General features: G+C 38.5%; 1 protein-coding gene across 5 annotated transcripts in view; it reads right to left on the reverse strand.

The window, feature by feature from the left end:
• LOC104611441 (uncharacterized) overlaps positions 1–17,648 on the reverse strand; it is a 70,483-nt gene extending 52,835 nt beyond the window's left edge. For 2 of the 5 annotated variants that reach the window (XM_088899944.1, XM_010278480.2), the window contains exons 1-4: positions 17,513–17,648; positions 17,317–17,423; positions 672–1,038; positions 327–452 (exon numbers count right to left, since the gene is read on the reverse strand). In XM_088899944.1, the coding sequence (XP_088756070.1) occupies positions 327–452; positions 672–986 (441 nt within the window). In that variant the 5' untranslated portion in view covers positions 987–1,038; positions 17,317–17,423; positions 17,513–17,648. The other 3 variants (XM_088899943.1, XM_010278479.2, XM_088899942.1) reach the window with 2 other exon arrangements.
• Positions 17,649–18,018: the final 370 nt, after the last annotated feature.

Here is an 18,018-nt window from a genome sequence, read left to right on the forward strand (position 1 = left end):
TTAAGTTAATATTTTTAATTAATATTGTGTTTAATATTTTTAATATTTTGCACTTTTTTGAACTTAGCATTTTTTGCATTTGTACACCTTGCTTCAAAAAGGCATGCGCCTCACCTTGCGCCTTGCACCTTGGGATCAAAATGACCCTTGCACTTCTAAAACACTGCTTCAGCTGTTATCAAACATCCCTATCATGACATTATGTCAATGACAATTTGGCATAACTCAAGTACTACAAACGTAACCTAGAGTGCATACTTCCCCTACAAGAAAGTTGACAAGAAAGAGTTAACAACATCTTTAGGAATTCAATGAAAAACCTGTACCACATGAGATGAGGCTTCTTCAAATTGGGATCCTTCTTTGTTCCCATGCACACTACGAGTAGGCTGGAACATAACTAATTCTTCAGTTCTGTCTTGCATTTCAAATTGCTCTTTCGTCCTGTCATCCTGAAAAGAAAATCATAATTAATTACATGAATAACATGTAATGTATGTGAAAATTAATGGAATTGATAAAACCAAGAACAACAGGAAGGATATTGAACTTCAAAGTTAATTCAATTTTGTTCCTAGCTTGAAGTTCAAGATGCTATATTTCAAATGCTTTGGACAAAAGGTCATTGATAACTCTAAACTACACAAAGAAATTTTGGGCTTTATATGTACTTTTCTGCTCCTTTTAGTGGAATTATCACAACTGTCCATTATCTGTATATCCTCAGATGCAGTAGGTTGTGGTTTCCGCTTCCTTTGAACATTTTCTCCAAGATCACGCTTGATCAGCTCTTCAACATGAGGAGGAACATTTGGGCAGGGTTTTGCTTCCTTGCCAATTCTTGCTAGGTGGCACTTTATATGATGTACCCCAGAACCACCATTGTATCTTCTTCCACAATAGTTACATACAAGCACAGTTCCACGTCTTCCACGTTTTGCATCTTGCACTATAGTACAGTGTTTCCAACTAATATCACGAGCCATCTTTTTATTCCTAGAATGGATTAAGCATGTAGTCCAGCATTTGGCAAACCAACTATTGAGAAAAATGAAAATAATGTCAGTGAGAATTTTAATATTAATGAATAAGAAATTAATTAATAGATCAAAAATGATTTTATCAAACGAGAAAGGTACAAAGATTACAATGTATATAATACAAGAAATACAAAAATTTCTAGAGGTCTTATTAGGGGTGCTGTTGTAAGACCAAATGATGTGGGGTTTTGGCCTATTTAGCCCCTGTTATGTTTTATTTCATTTATATGGCTTATATGGGCCTTACTTATTATGTACTCTGTTTTCTTGCCGCCTCCTAGTGAGGGCAAGCTATGTATTTTCATGTTAATCTTTGAAATCTCCCATATAAATGTCATTTTGGGGCTGGACAGATTATGTTCTGCTGCTCCTTTCTTTGTTCTCTTGTTCTTCTTCAGTTCTTCCTCTTCTTTTCTCTTCTTTTCTCTTAAAATTCCATATGACTGTTCCTGCCAACAGTCAAGTGCTCCTATTTTACTGTTGGGAAGCTTGGTAAAAAACCCTAGATCTGCTTGTGGTTTACTGAAGCTCCTTTTAGGGTTTCTTTATTTGTTGGAAAAGATACAGGGAAACCAAGAACAGTTCAGGAGAATTTTATAGCATAGTTTTCAAGGCGCCAAGGCGAGGTTAGGGGACAGGGTGGCACCTTGTCGCCTAGACGATGGATTTTTTTAAGTAAAACCATATATCCTAGGGTAGTTCCCTAGGTTCCATAACCATCTTTCCTTAACAATTATTCATAATTTTCATAAGAGAAGTATAAATTTCATGTTTAAGTCTAGAAAATCAACAATTTATGAGAAGAAAAAGAACAAAGGAAAGAAAATTCAAAAAAAATAGGGGCTGAACCCCTACTTTTCTTATAGGAAAGAAGAAAAAAAAAGGTAGAAGAAGAAGATGTGGAAGAAGAAAATGTGTTGATTAAACAAAATTTTAGTTCTTCCCTTGCTTATTGGTTCAGGTTTTGAAATTTTTGAGCGTTCAATCAAGTATCAAAATTTCAATACAATACGCCCCATATCGGGTGAATTGTATTGTATCTTTGGGGTCCCAATACCTGTTTACAAGTGCTTTCGGGGACCCATTTTTTTAAATAATATATATATATATTTAAAAATGAAATGAAAACCAAAGAAATAAAAAAATATAGGGGGAGTATCGTTATAAGTACCGATACACCTCTGCCAATACATAGAGGTGTATCGATACTTTGAACCATGGGTTCAATACAGCAGTTAGCAATGTTTATGTTGATTAAACCCTAACAAAATAAGAAAATAATAAAAATAAATTAGTATATAAACACATAAAATAAATATTCTAGCTTAATAATGTCTATTTTATAATTATAATGTCAAAAAATTAAAAATATAAAAGTATTTTATAACCCAGTGCACAAAACTGCTTGGCAACTGGGTGAGGCAAGCCTCCAAGGGTGCCTTGTAGCCTAGGCGTCGCCTTGACAACTATGTTTTATAGATAAGCTTTGAGTAGTCTTTGAACTACTAGAGTGACCTATAAACGGCGGGTCTAGCAGTTATCAGGAACAGTTCATGAGAAATTTATAGATCCATTGAGTGGGAGATTCAAGTTTCTGTGTAGGTTCTTGTTTAACCAAAAGAGAGCACTTGGTTTTGGCTTGTTTCTCTTGCATCTAGAGTTGAGTTTTCTGTGGATTTGTGAAGCACAGCTACTTGCTCCATTTTCTCCCTGAGGGTTTCTACAACATAGAGAACCCTAGCTTTCTCACCCTTCAAATTACATTTACAAATGTTAGGTTGGAATTGGATGAATACAACTTCAAGGAATGGTCTATTTCAACAAAACTTCACATTACAAATTGTGGAATATTGGGATATATCAATGAACAGGTCAAAAAACCTATGTTGGAGGCACCCACATATGGGAGTTGGTGTAGGGAAAATGCACTTGTCATGTCATGGCTGCCGTCTTCCATGACACCTAAGATTGCTAGGATAGTTCAGCACTATCCTACTACACAAAAGATTTGGGAAAAACTATCTGACAAATATGGACAAAGAAAGAGCAATGCAAGGGTTTATAGGTTGACCCAAGATATTGCAGATTTCAATCAAGGGAATATGTTTTTTTTATGAATGAATTTTTTTTGTTTTATTTTTTGGCTTTTTTTTTTTTTGCTTCATGGGGCTACACAACGGGGGTAGCCCACCCCCCTCCCATAACACCCTAACAGATAAGAGTTACAAGCAATAGTAGGAGAGGCACAGGATGCAACCATTCCTTTAACATTGATCACAGATTCTCAAATTCCACTGGAACATGAATTATAAAGTAGCCCAAAATAAAGAATCCCAAGAAACCCCTTGTTTAGAAAGTGAATCAACCATCGCATTTGCTGATTGCCCACCCACTGAACTCTGTCATATTCATTGTTATCCATTTAACTTTTTTAAGGAGGTCTCTACAGCCGCAGACCACAGAATCCAGATTCAGCAGCCACCCCACAACCACCTGAGAATCACCTTCAATAAGCAAATGCACTATCCCTAGCTGGTTTGCAACCTGGATTCCTTGTACAACAACTAGTAACTCAGACCTTGTAGAGTCTCCTAATCCCACCAGGCCTAAAAATAAAGATATGATGCTGCTGTCCTTATTTCTCAGAACTCCTCCTATGCCCAAACATCCTGAGTTACCTTGGCTACTCCCATCAAAGTTCAGCTTAATATCATCATCCTAAGGCAGCATCCACTCCACCATAATTCTAGTCTTCTTGGTAGATGTATTAGCCACTGCTAACCAGCTCCTCCAAAGATCATCAAAAAATAAGTGTCAAAAAGACTTAAGGTTTTCAGCCACTGAATTGCCCTTATCAAAACACAATCCTTAACCCCCTAATTGGTGTATTCTTTACAAAGCAAATGGTGAGGATTGCTTCCACTTACTAATTTCCTGCAATTTCGCTGTAACCATTTGGGTTTGGATTTTTGCCTTGTTGGGATGTAGGTGGAACCAACCTGCAAATATAGGCCTACTCTTTGATCCATCAACTTTTGTGTGGCCCAACAAAAGAGGGAGAATTATGTGGAGATGTATTAGAGATGCAGCAATTTGGACAATTTGGGAAGAAAGGAATGCAAGGATTTTCCAAGAAAAGGGATGAAGTCTTTTACTTATCAAAGAGTGTATCCTAACAAGGGCAATTCACTGGATAAAAACTTTGGATCCTTTCCAGTTGTTTTCTTTTTATGACCTTTGGAGGAACTGGTTAGCAGTGGCCAAGGTTTAAAAATGTCAACGTCGGTGGAAATGTTGGCCATCCAAATATAAGAAACATGTCAGAAAAATGTCGGAAATATCGTCTGAAAATATTATAAAAATTATAGGCATGGTGGAAACATTGTAAATATGGAAAATATAGAATGATCTTTTATGAAATGATAAAAGAAGCAAAGGCACACCCTTTTAAATTTTATCTTGTTCCAAATCACTAAACAAAGCTAAGAAACTAAGGTTATAGACAAAAGAATATGTTTTGAAGTTGCCAATGTAAACCATTCAGAGCTAAGAAACGCGGTTGTAATAGATCAACTAAATAATCTACTACACATACAAAAACTACTATTAAATTTCATGTTTGAAATGAATATTGAGCTAGCTCGAAGTGGTCATCATGTAAGTTAGGTCAACAATAACTTGTTACTTCACATGTCTACAATATTGTCACCAACTTATGTTATAATACTATCTCTTGTACTCCACATAGTACCGGTAGTGTTCACTAGAGAATGTGTCGATTCTAGTAAATTTTCATGTTGCTACCCATGGAAATGGAAATGGAAATATATCATGGAAACTATCTCTTGTACTCCACATAATTCTGGTAGTGTTCATTGGGAAAATATCGATTCTGGTAAAATTTCGTGTCGCTACCCATGGAAATGGAAATATGCCGTGGAAATATTAGGGAAATTAAGGACATTTTTAACCATGGCAATGGCAAATTGCTCCTCTAGGAAGGAAAAAGATCATTTCCTCTTGGACCCCACCACCTGACAATTGGGTAAAGTTGAATTTTGACAGAAGCGCCAAGGAAACCCTGGCCCCTCAAGCATAGGAGGAGTATTGAGAGATAAGGACAGCAACATCTTAGCTTTATACTCTGGTCCAGTGGGAGTAGGAGCCTCGGTTAGAGCTGAACTATTGACGGCTCTACAAGGCATTCAAATAGAAAACCATTTAGGAGTTGAGCATCTTCTAATTGAAGGAGATTCTAAGATTGTTGTCGGCTGGTTAGCAGATCCAGAATCAGTCATTTGGTGCTACAAGGATTATCTAAAAAAGGCAAGTTGGTTAACAAATAACATGACTATTAGCCCACTTTGCGTGAAAAGGTCAACGAATGCTTTGGCTGATCATCTTGCTAAATAGGGGGTATTGAGGGAACATCTGTACTAGGCAACATTGTAATGTATTTGGCATAGTTTTTACACTCACTCAAACTCAAGGGAGGTTGCACCTCGTGCCTCTCTTTGGGGTTCTTGTAACATTTCTAATATATCATTAATGTAAAGAGACTGGGTCGAATGAGCCCTAACAGCTGCTTGTGTGATATCCTTTATTTTCATCTTTTATTTTATGTTGATGGGCCTCACTTAATGGGCCTGTTATTTGTTCTTGTTTTATTTTCTTTATGTAATTGCCAAGCTGGCCGCCCACTTAAGGGCATACTTGTCATCATTAGTTTTTAGAGATTAATAAAATAGGGTTAGAGGATAAGGGTGAATTATTCGACTTATTCTTCTCCTACCTCTTCTCTTCGATTTGCACTGTTAATTACTGATTTTAAACCTGATATTAGAAGACTGATTCACATCTTGGTATCAGAGCGGGTACAGTTCTTCTTTCTTCTTTTTCTTCGTTCCTGTACACTCTAAAATCAAGAGAGTGTATGGAGAGATAGGTTCTCTATAGTATAGAGAATCACTTGCCTAGTTGGTAGAAGGGTTTGGAGATTTAAGTTCTGGCCGAATTTTGCCAAGAAATGATGATGTTTTGCTGCTGCCCGAAACCCTAGCCAACTAGAGATTTTCGAGGTTACCAGGAAAGGTGAAGCTTGGGTGTGGCACTCTGGGCTTGGAAGAGTTTGGGTCAGTCTGGTTGGTGCAGCACCATCTTCTCTCTTCCTTCCATCTGTTGGACGAAGCAAAACCCTAGTTTTTCAAGCACCCTATTTCTGGTTTGACTTCAAGTAAGTTTGCATAGTTAAAATTTCAGTTCTTTGATTTCCGTTTGATTAATGGAGACATACGGAAGTGAGTTCAAGCAGGTGTCGGTTTCTGGACCTACTCCAGTAGATTCCATTTTGACTGGTGTTACCACGATTAAGCTAGATGAGACGAACTATCTTGTCTGAGCACAGTCTATAAAAATTTATGTTTGTAGTAGAGGAAAACTCGAGTATCTCACAGGCAGTAAGGTGAAACCCGAAGAGACAGATCATGAATTTGAGAGATGGATGCAAGAGAACTATACCATTATAGGATGGTTAGTTAACTCTATGCAACCTCATATAAGCCAGCACTATCTCTGGATGTCTTCTGCTAAGGAGATATGGGACAGTGTAAATGAGACTTATTCATAGAAACTGAATGTAGCCCGAGCGTACAAATTGAAAAGTGATGTGAAGAACCTGAGATAGGGGGAGAAGAGTGTAGCAATCTACTACTCTATACTAAAATCCCTATGGCAAGAAATTGATGTTATGGAAATTGTGGTATGGGAGAGTAAAAAGGATGTTGAAGTGTACAGAAAGTTGGTGGAGAGAAATAGGGTGTTCGATTTTCTCACTGGACTCAACCCTGAGTTTGATATTATCAGACAGAATATTTTGGCCAGAGATGAGGTTACTCTATCACAGGCATATGCCATGATAAGTAGTGAAGAAAGTAGACGACAAGTTCAGTTGCAGAGTCCACCTACAGAACACTTTGCACATGCAGGAATGAAATCTAAGGGGCCTACTGTAAAGGGGGGGCAGGTGTGTGAATATTGCAAGAAACTACGGCATACCAAGGACACCTGCTGGAAACTTCATCCCGGACTACTCCCTGAGAGGTTTAAGAACAATCCTAAGAAGGGCAGTCAAGCGGGAAAACTCAAGACTACTAAGGCTGCTATAGTACCTGAAGGGGGAAGTAAGGAGAGTGAGAAAACATCAACCATGAGCAGTCGGTTGCAATGAAGTTAGACTTTGAGAAGTATGGGAGGCTCCTAAATCACCTGGAAACTACAGTTTCTTCAGCCCACCCTTCCAACAGTACATCCTCTTCATCGGCTTTTGCTCACTCAGGTACATATGCCTCAGCAAATCATGCTTCAGTTTCAGGTAATCATAAACTCCCTTGGATTATAGATTCCGATGCATCAGACCATATGAAGACCTCTGACACTTGCCCCCATCTCTGGTAAAGGAGATATAAAGACCTCTGACACCCTGTTCTTATCTTCTGTTCTCCATGTTCCTAAGCTTAACACAAACCTTTTATCTGTTAGTAGCTTAACAAAGTCCATGAACTGCAGCATAACCTTCTTTCCCACTCATTGTGTTTTTCAGGAACTGCAATTTCAGAGGACGATTGGGAGTGGCCATGAGGCGAACAGAATATACCTGCTGGACACACCAGATCAAGCCTTGGGACCACCTCATGGAATTGCTTTAGAGTCAGTTGTGTCAGAGTCTGTTAACAAAATTTTGTTATGTCATTTTCAGTTTGGTCATTTGCCTTTTTCCGCTTTAAGTCATCTGTTCGCAGATATGTTTAAAGGAGTGTCTTTATCTAATCTTCATTGTGAGTCATGTGAGCTAGCAAAGCATTGTAGACATTCCTATTCAATCAATAATAAAAGATATGTTTCTCCTTTCCATATTGTTCACTCTAATGTGTGGGGGCCATATCACATGCCAACCATGGGGGGCTACAGGTATTTTATCCTTTTTATTGATGATTATTCTCGTTATACTTGGATTTATCTCATGAAATCCCAGGATGAAGTACCAATTATTGTGAAAAATGTTCATGAACTCATCCTCACCCAGTTTAATACCCGTATCAAAATATTCTGCTCTGACAATGCTAAGGAGTATTTTGAGAAAACCCTCCCCATTTATCTTGACACTTTTGGGGTTATTCATCAAAGTTCTTGTTCCTACACTCCACAACAAAACGGGGTGGCGGAAAGAAAGAACAGACATGTGGTTGAGGTTGCCAGATCCCTTTTATTTGTGTCCCATGTTCCTGTAAGGTTTTGAAGAGATGTTGTTCATACTGCTACCTACCTAATCAACCGTATGCCCTCCAGGGTCCTTGGCTTTAAAACCCCCTTTAGTCGTCTCTTCCCAGATGAGGATCTCTTTTCTCTCCCTCTCCGTGTATTTGGGAGTACTTGTTATGTGCATATTCATAGTCACCAAAGGCATAAATTTGAACCTAAGGCTCATAAGTGTGTGTTTCTGGGATATGCCTCTACACAAAAGGGTTATTGTTGTTTTGATCCAGTTCGTGGCACCCGCTTTGTATCTCGGGATGTCACCTTTGCCGAGTTGACTCCTTTCTTTAGTATTCCTCCTGAGGGGGAGACATCTAATGAACCATTTGCTATGTCTCCAGCTATTCCTCTTCCCATCCCTTGTGAGCTTGATTATGGGGTGTCCACCTCTTCCACTGGACCCACCCCTGATCCTCCTCTTGCTTCTGCTCCTACTCTCCAAAGGTGTTACCAAAGGTGGAGATTCATACGTATGCAGGTTGTTTCCACTCCTTCAGAAGAGCATCTTGCCACTCCCATAGTTCCTGAGGAAACAGGTCAGCCCTCTATCGGCCCAGCTTCGACCGTCCCTGACCTTGACCTTCCTATTGCTCTTCGCAAGGGCAACCGGAAGTGTACAGCCCATTGCATCTCCAAACATTTATCTTACAGCCTTCTCTCTCCTTCCTACTACTCCTTTCTTGCTTTTATTTCTTCACATGTGATACCCAGGTCTGTACCGGAAGCATTATCTCAACCTGAATGGAGGGATGCTATGATGACTGAACTTGAAGCATTATATAAGAACCATACCTTGAATATTGTGGACTTGCCGGAAGGGAAGGAACCAGTGGGGTGTAAATGGGTGTTTACCATTAAATGTCACTCTGATGGCTCGGTTGAGAGGTATAAGGCTAGGTTGGTTGCCAAGGGTTACACCCAAATGTATGGCATTGACTATCTTGAGACTTTTGCTCCTGCAGCTAAGATGACTTCAGTTAGGGTCTTGCTTTCTCTAGTAGTTACCTTTGACTGGCTCCTACACCAGTTTGATGTTAAAAAATGCTTTCTTGAATGGAGATCTGCATGAAGAAGTCTATAGGTCTCTACCTCCAGGGGTGTATGGGAAAGAAATGAAAGGCAAGGTGTGTAAACTACACAAATCCATTTATGGTCTCAAACAATCTCCTCGGGCTTGGTTTGAGAGATTTCGGGCTGCTCGTCTCCTTTGGCTACATTCAAACACAATCTGATCATACATTGTTCTTGAAGAGAAATAACACTTTGGTGACCTTCTTGATTGTTTATGTTGATGATATTGTGGTCACGGGTAATGACATTGAAGAGGCTAAACTAAAAGGATTTCTCAACTTTGAATTTGAAATCAAAGACTTGGGAGATCTTCGGTATTTCTTGGGTATTGAAATTGCTCGGTCTAAGGATGGTATCTTCATATCTCAGCGCAAATATGTCCTTGATCTTCTTGTCGAAACTGGTAAACTTGGAGCTAAGCCTATCTCCACTCCCATTGATCCTAATCATAAGCTTTCTGCCACATATGGTGAACCTTTGTCTAATAAGGGAGTGTTTCAAAGACTACTTGGGAGGTTGTTATACCTTTGCATGACTCGGCCAGATATTTCCTATGCAGTAAGTGTTCTCAATCAGTTTATGCATTCTCCCAGAGATACTCATCTAGCTGCTGCAGAAAGGGTTCTGTGCTACTTGAAAGGTACTCCAGGGAAAGGTATTCTATTTGCTAAGCATGGTCACATGAAGCCGGAAGCCTTTACTGATGCAGATTGGGCAGAATGTATTGATGACAGAATGTCCACCTCTGGTTATTGTGCTCTGGTTGCTGGAAATATTGTGTCTTGGAGGAGTAAGAAACAATCAGTAGTTGCTAGATCCTCAGCTGAAACAGAATACAGGGCAATGGCTCATGGTGTGTCAAAATTACTATGGCTACGATCCCTTCTAGAGGAATCGAGGGTGGACTACAAGCAACCAATGATGCTCTATTGTGACAACCAAACTGCTATCAACATTGCACATAATCCTGTTCAACATGACAGAACTAAGCACATTGAGGTTGATAGGCATTTCATAAGGGAAAGAGTCTCTTCAGGATAAGTTTGTTTGCCATTTATCACATCAGAAGAGCAATTGGCTGATATCTTGACCAAGGGAGTTCCCAAAGGGAAATTGACACACTATATAAGCAAGTTGGGCATGATTGACATCTATGCTCAGCTTGAGGAAGAGTGTAAAGAGACTGAGCCAAATGGGCCCTAACAGCTGCCTGTGTGATATCCTTTATTTTTATCTTTTATTTTATGTTGATGGGCCTCACTTAATGGGCCTGTTATTTGTTCTTATTTTATTTTCATTATGTAATCGCCAAACTGGCCGCCCACTTAAAGGCATACTTGTCATCATTAATTTTTAGAGATTAATAAAATAGGGTTAGAGGAGAAGGGTGAATTATTCAACTTCTTCTTCTCTTACCTCTTCTCTTCGACATACACAGCTCTTGCACTATTATTCAGATCTGATTTGCACTGTTAATTACTGATTTTAAACCTGATATTAGAAGACTGATTCACATCTATTAATAAATCTTTTCTTATATATCAAAAAAAGAGAGTAAAGAGAGGGAAAAAGGTCTTTAAGAGGTTGATGGCCCACCCAAATATCTTCCCAAAAAAGAGCATTACTTCCAAAGCAGACATCATAGCTTACTAATCTGAGGAATTGGGGGAGAATCCTACGTATAGCCTTCCACAGTGTTGTAAGAGTAGCCCGTCGAGACACCCCAGCATTCCAACCATTCTTCGAATAGCCATGAATGCCAATCACCACCTCGTGCCACAACCTCTCTCTCCAAAGAAAATCTCCACAACCACTTCCCTAGTAAAGCTTCATTCTTATGAACTAGGTTTCCTAATCCTAGACCCTCATCTTCCTTACTTCGACAATCTCTCACCTAGCCAAATGATCCTTCTTTGCATCCCCCGTTTCCCACAAAAACTCTCCCATCACCTTTTCTATCTTCTTAGCTTCCCTTGGAGGTATCCTGAAAACCAAGAAGAAGTAAATTGGAAGATTGGCAAGTGTAGCCCTAATAAAAATCACTCTACACCCTAGGCAAAGCTTTAGCCACAAAACCCCTCCAATGTGCCTCCCATCCTTCACTAAAGAGGGATCTAACTTCGAGCAAGACGGATTCTCTTTGAAATTAGACCAAGTAAAATTGGCATGTAGCAAAGGGATCTCCTTAAGTTCACAAGTTACAACTATTGATAAGGTCATTGATTCATTGAATTTCTTCATACTAATCGTGATGTATTGTCAGGGATTATTTGACTCATTTAGGAACCATATTACATCAAAATCTCCACTCAAACGCAAAGGGCCTTCCCATAACCCTTGGATTCCATAAAGCTCTTCTCATAGCTCATTCCTCTCTCTTTAGTTATTCGGCCCATACACATTGGTTAACACCCAAGTAAAACCACCCTCCATCATCCTGAACTTTAAGGATATAGAAAAACTACCTATCAATTCCTCTATTGGTTCTACCACATCCTCTCCCCAAAGAGTAACTAAGCCCCCTAAGGCTCTCCAAGAGGAAGTTGAGCACCAATCCACTCTTGTCTGTCTAGTTCAGCTAATTTGGTTTCCTGTATCATAACAATATCAGGCCTTTCCCTCCTTAGCAAATCCTTTATCAACCTTCATTTCCTTGCACTCCCTAAGCTCCTCACATCCCAACTAATGATCTTCATCAAGATAGTTAAAATCTAAGACCCTCCAAATTCACCAAACAATCCTCCACTTAGAAACCTTCCTCCTCTTCCCTTGTCCATTGAATTCTGAATCCCCTTCAATGTCTGAAATTAGTCTCTCTACTTTGGATCTTTTCTTTTTCTTCCTGCTCGTATTTACTAACTTTTTCTGATATCTTGAAACTTCCTAATTCATTCTCCTTACAACAAAGGTTCACTGGGGACTCTTAACTTTTTTGGGTTGCCTCCATTTGTTCTTCTTTTTGTTTATATTCTTCCAACAGAGTGCAAATCTGCTCCCAGATCCTCTCTAATTCCTCCTGCTTTTTACCTAAGAAAGATTGTCCTACCTCTGTTTCATACCCACCAACCTCAACCTCAACTCCCCCACCTCCAACTGTTCCCTCCAGTTGTGATGTCGGGGTACCTGCTTCAGGCACAAAACTCAGGTTAGTATCATAAACAGAATGGACAAGCATAGCTGACCTGGCAGGAGGTGAATGATCAACGATTTGGATTGGGGTTTCAGTATTAGAATTCAGAACCAAGACCCTTCCTTCTGTTTAATCCAGCCGTGGAAGTACACTTGATTCAACCAAAACTTTGTCAACCACTACAACCGAAGATACATTTGAAGGCTTTTCCTTGTGTCCCCTTGTAAAATTGCATAGATGGTTCCTGCTCCTCTAAACTAGAAATCTTTTAGTGTTGAGTTTCCGAATAGGACTTGTTTGCCAAATGAGTTGTACCCTGACCATCCTCTATAGCTGCTACCTAATCCACCATACCCTAGTCTGACACATCAACTAGAAGAGATCTTGACTGTTCACCACCATTGTCATTCGAAATTTTTCCTTCCTCACCTTTCCAATGGACCACCAAAACAAGAACTTCCTCTACAAACAAAATAGCGGTATTTAGACTTTCATCCTCCAAGAGTTCTTTTGAAGCTTGTAGATCAATGCTTCCAAGACTAATAGTGTCTTCCATATCCAAATCTGAAAGGCCATGGGCTTCTGTTGAAAGCTCCACCTCAAGGTTCTCAATCCCACTACACCGTACAAACCTGGGGTTGCATCGATCTGGCGAAAGTCGTGAGAGCTTCTTTTAGGATATCCAATGTAGAGAACTAGCGGTCTGGTTTGGTTTCTTTGAAAAGATGGAGGAGCTTGAAGGCAACGATGTTTGACGAGAAATTTCATCTAACTTAGGGCATTCCTTGGTCATGTGCAAATTAAACAAAGAGTGTGCCTTCTTATTTCATGGGTCAGCTTCATTTGTTAGTTGCAACCTATTTTGCTACTCTTGAAGGACTTCGAGAGGAGCTTGATTATCATCTATGACTAGAAAAACTCCAAGGCCAAGGAGATGTATCATAAATAGATTGAAGAGAGGAGGGTGTTGAAGTGCCTTGTTTGCCTTGAGAGGATTGCAAATAGTTCCTAGTTTATCATCTCTGAAAAAGGAGATATTCAGTTTGGGAAAAACTTCTCACTCAAATCCGCTTTGCATGTTCCTAATTTTACTACCAACCTACTTTTTGTCTCTAGAGTCACCAAAATTTTGGATTCTATTGTGACTTTCTTCCTACTCATTGAACTAGATGATGAAACAGATTTCTATCCAAAAAAAAAAAAAAGATGATGAAACAGATGATTGGGACTAATCATGAAGCTAGGGATCTCTACTACTTTTATGAAGATATTAATTCTGCTCTTCAAGCATTGAATAGTTGTAGCAATGGTTGCAAGGAGTCTAGTACTATAGTTTATCTCTAGAATGCCAAATTGGGTCATTTGTTTTTTTCAATGTTAAGGGTCTTGTTACCATATTTGTTTGAAAAGCTGTTTGTTGAGAGTCTTTTTTACAATGTGTGTCAGTTATCTAAGCATTGTAAGACAAACTATCCAAGCTTTAGTAATGAAGTCACATCTCCTTTTGATTTAGTTCATTCTAATGTGTGAGCCCTTCACCCATTATCTCTATGGATGGCTATCATTACTTTATTAGCTTTATTGAACATTTTACAGGGTGTACTTGGATTTATTTGATGAAAGAACGAGATGAAGTACCTAAAATCACTATGGTCTTCTGCAAGATGATTGAGACTCGGTTAAAGAAGATTAAACAATTTTGTTTAAACGATGCAGTTGATTTTTTTATTAGCAACACAGAAATGATTTTATTAATAAATTAAAGAAGAAAAAAGGGCATAATAAGAAGCTGTGTAAGTGAAAACCCTTTACAATAGTAAACCCCCACTCTATTACAATTGAATCCAATACAATTGTTGCTTATGAACTCCTTGCTTACCTAAACCATCCACCAAGCCATTAGCTGACCTTCTTACCCAACTTACAATAATATTCATATTTCGTGACAGCCGTTTGAATCACCCCTTCTCCTTTCTTCAATCACCCAATTACTATCTTCGAATCCCCTTCAATAACCAACCTCGTAAATCCTAGTTCTTTAGCATTTTTTATCGATGAAGAAGAATTTATTTATTAATTCAAAAGATAAAATCAATACAAGCATCCCTATGGGAGGCATGAGCTGTGTCCTTTCCAATAATAGAAATTAAAAAACAAAGCAAGTTACAACTAAGCCCAAATCAAATGCTCCCTATTTACCCCTTACTTTGATAAACAATTAGACAAAGCATTTGCCACCCTTCCCACCCATTGTATGCTTAAATTCATATTTTGTATAAGCAACTTGAATCTCTTGATTTCATTCCTATAGCACCAAGAACAGATTCGGAGTCCTTCAACCACCCCACCACTACTTTTTGAGTCCCCTTCTATTAGTAGGGACTCACACCAAGCTGATTTTCAATCTACACTCCTTAAACAACTGTTAGTAATTCAGATCTTAAAGAGTCCCCAACTCCCAACGGACCCAAGAAAAAATAAAATAAAATATGCCTAACCTCATTTCTGAAGACCCCGCCTATTACTAATGGGCTTAGATTACCATGACTATTTCCATCAAAGTTTAGCTTTATATAGCCTTCAAGGGAAGGTATCCAAGTCGCCGGTAGTCTATTCCTTTTGGAAGAGCAACTTGACATAGATGACCAACTCCTCCACAAATCATCAAAGGAAAAATGATTGAATAGTTCCAAAGTTTTTAACCAATAAAATGCCATATTCAGCACAATCCTTTCTCTCTTGTAGGCTTCTCTCCTCTTGAAAGATTCTTGCATTCCTTTCTTCCCATATGGTCAACAACAAAGCTGCTCTAGCACACCTCCATATAAACCTTCCTCTTTTTTTTAGGCCAAGCAAAGGTAAAAGAATCAAATAGCATGCTAACCTCTATTGGCATATTCCACCTGCACCCAAACAAATAGAAAAGCCAAATCCATAATTCTATAGCAAGGTTCAAAATATTGATATGCCCATATGTATCGGCAGGGGCGTTCGGTACTTAAAATAACATGCTTTTATGTTTTTTTAGTTTTCTTTTCAAAACTTGGTTTTTGGGCCTATTTTTAACTATATTCCCAAAACACCTGTAAATAGGCATATCGGGTATCTGGTGTATCGTATCGAAATTTTGAATCTTGTTCTATAGTGACAACACAAGAAATAAGTAAGTGGCAGCAATCCTCACTATTAGACCTACAAAGAATACACCAATTAGGTAAGATACACGAAAGATCTTCACTTTTGTAAGTTATTGAAAGTGTTTACTTTCCCATAGAACACTTCCGAGAAAAAATCACTAACTTCCGAGCAAACACTTCCTCTTTTCCTGCACACACTCATTTGCCACCATAATCTGATCCACTATTTGCCTCCCATCCACAAAGGCTCCTTGATATTGAGAAATCACTAAAGGTAGGCAAGATTTCAACCTCCCAGCTATGACTTTGGCAATGATTTTATATAAGCTTCCTATGAGACTGACGAGACCAAAGTCCTTGGGTTTTTTGCTTCTTTTCTTTTAGGAATCAAAGCAATGAAGGTTGCATTTGCTCCAGGTGAGATTTCTCCTTTTTCAAAAAATTCCTCAAAGATCTCCAGCAAATCATCTTTTATGATTGAAACCATCCAGGCTTGAGGCTTTTGATCTTTCCATTGAAAACACCGCTTCATAGATCTTTCTAGACTAAAACACCACTTCATGGATCTCTTCAAACTTTCCCCATTTCTCCTTCCTAAGGTGGCAAAGATTGCTTTAAAATGGTCCACAAAAATCTTCACAATTTCCTCCTCCCTTCTAAAAGTCCGCTCTGCAACCTCAATATTGGAGATTAAGTTTTTTCTATTTCTTCCGTTTGCCAGCAAGTGGAAGAATATTGTGTTGCCATCCCCTTCTAAGAGCCACTTACATCTTGATTTTTGTCTCCAAGAAATTTCTTCTTTTCTAAGGATCTCCTACAGTTCCACCTTTAGTCTCCACCTTTCTGATCTTTCCTCCGCCAACATTCTCTCTGAGACTCATTTAGACCAATCTCTTCAGTCCTCTTTGTGATTCTTCTCTTTGAATCCTCTAATCTTCCAAATTCTTGCTTGTTCCACTCTTTTATTCTTTGAGAAACTTTAATTTCCTGGTTAAGTTGAGCCCCTTGTTCTCCAAACTATAAAGCTAGTTTTCATGAAAATTAACATAAAGCCCACACATGTGCAGGAGAAGATGAGGACTTTAAACCAATGTTCTAAAATGCTGAAGCGTGATGCAAGGCATTCCACTACTCGGAGACATGATGCCAGTTTAGAGTGCAAGGAGATGAAAGCCTCAAGCATGTATTTTCTATAGTCATAGTTGAAATTTTTAATAATAAGACATCATGTTCAAATAAAAACAGATATTTTGGGAATTTGTCTTTCTTTTCAACTCATTGATTTGAAGTAAAATAATCGGGGATCTTTGATTAATTGATGCTATTACATCTTTGATTGTATGCGTACAAGGGAAAAAATTATAATGAACCAAAGGTCCATTACTGGTTCAGGACAGCGATAAGAACAGTAAAATCATGAAGTAAAACCAAGAGGATATGGTAATAACTGATTAACTAACTCTGTTAAGAAGTATTTAAAGTTAAGAGTCGACTCTTTCACCCCTTTTTGTAAACCATCTTGTTTCGGAACTGTCATTTGATTAGTTGTTTTATTTAAAAAAAAAAAAAAAGAAAAAAAAGAGCACAGCGAAGTAATCAATTAGCATTTAGTAGCCAGAGCACATACCTTTAGTCGCAAGTTTTGTGGTTGAACTTCAAATGCATAACAGCAGGCTTCGGTCTTCGGAAATAGAAGAGGCTCAGTACGAAGAAGAAGAGGGTTTGCTATCTCGTCTGTCCAATAACAATACAATACAGAGTCTACAAAGAAGAATAAAAGGAATAAATATAATAAAAAATGAGAAGAAGAAGAAGAAGAAAACCAGAACGGTAAATGCTCGAGCCTAAGGTAATGGCGATCGGCAGCTTGAATTAATCTCGCGGGCCAGCGTCGAGTGACTTGCCCTATCTTCCCTTTTTTTAATTAATTAACGATACGAAACCCTGATCATCTTGAAACTTACCTAAAATATCCTTCAAATTTCAAAAACTACTTAAAATACCCTTGAATTCTCGGAAATATGACACTACTACCCTTCCTTTAGTTATTCATCACAATCCATTTTCAAGTCACGTGACATTTTAAGTTTTTTAAATACCATTTTGCCCTCACAACTGACTTTAGTCTTTAACCTTCAGCTCACATCAACCATCGCTGCGTTTGTTTGTTTCAGATCAAAGCAAACGATTGTACACTTTTGCTAAACATTAAATGCTCAAGTATCTATGATTGTCTTAGGCTGTGCTTAGTTGTAATGTAAATAAATTTGTACTAATGCAAAATTATGAGAGTGCAAATGATTTGAGTATAAATTCTGATCTATTTTTG

This window comes from Nelumbo nucifera, chromosome 3 (genome assembly GCF_055504915.1).
Source record: "Nelumbo nucifera cultivar China Antique chromosome 3, China Antique-T2T, whole genome shotgun sequence".
Taxonomy (NCBI): domain Eukaryota; kingdom Viridiplantae; phylum Streptophyta; class Magnoliopsida; order Proteales; family Nelumbonaceae; genus Nelumbo; species Nelumbo nucifera.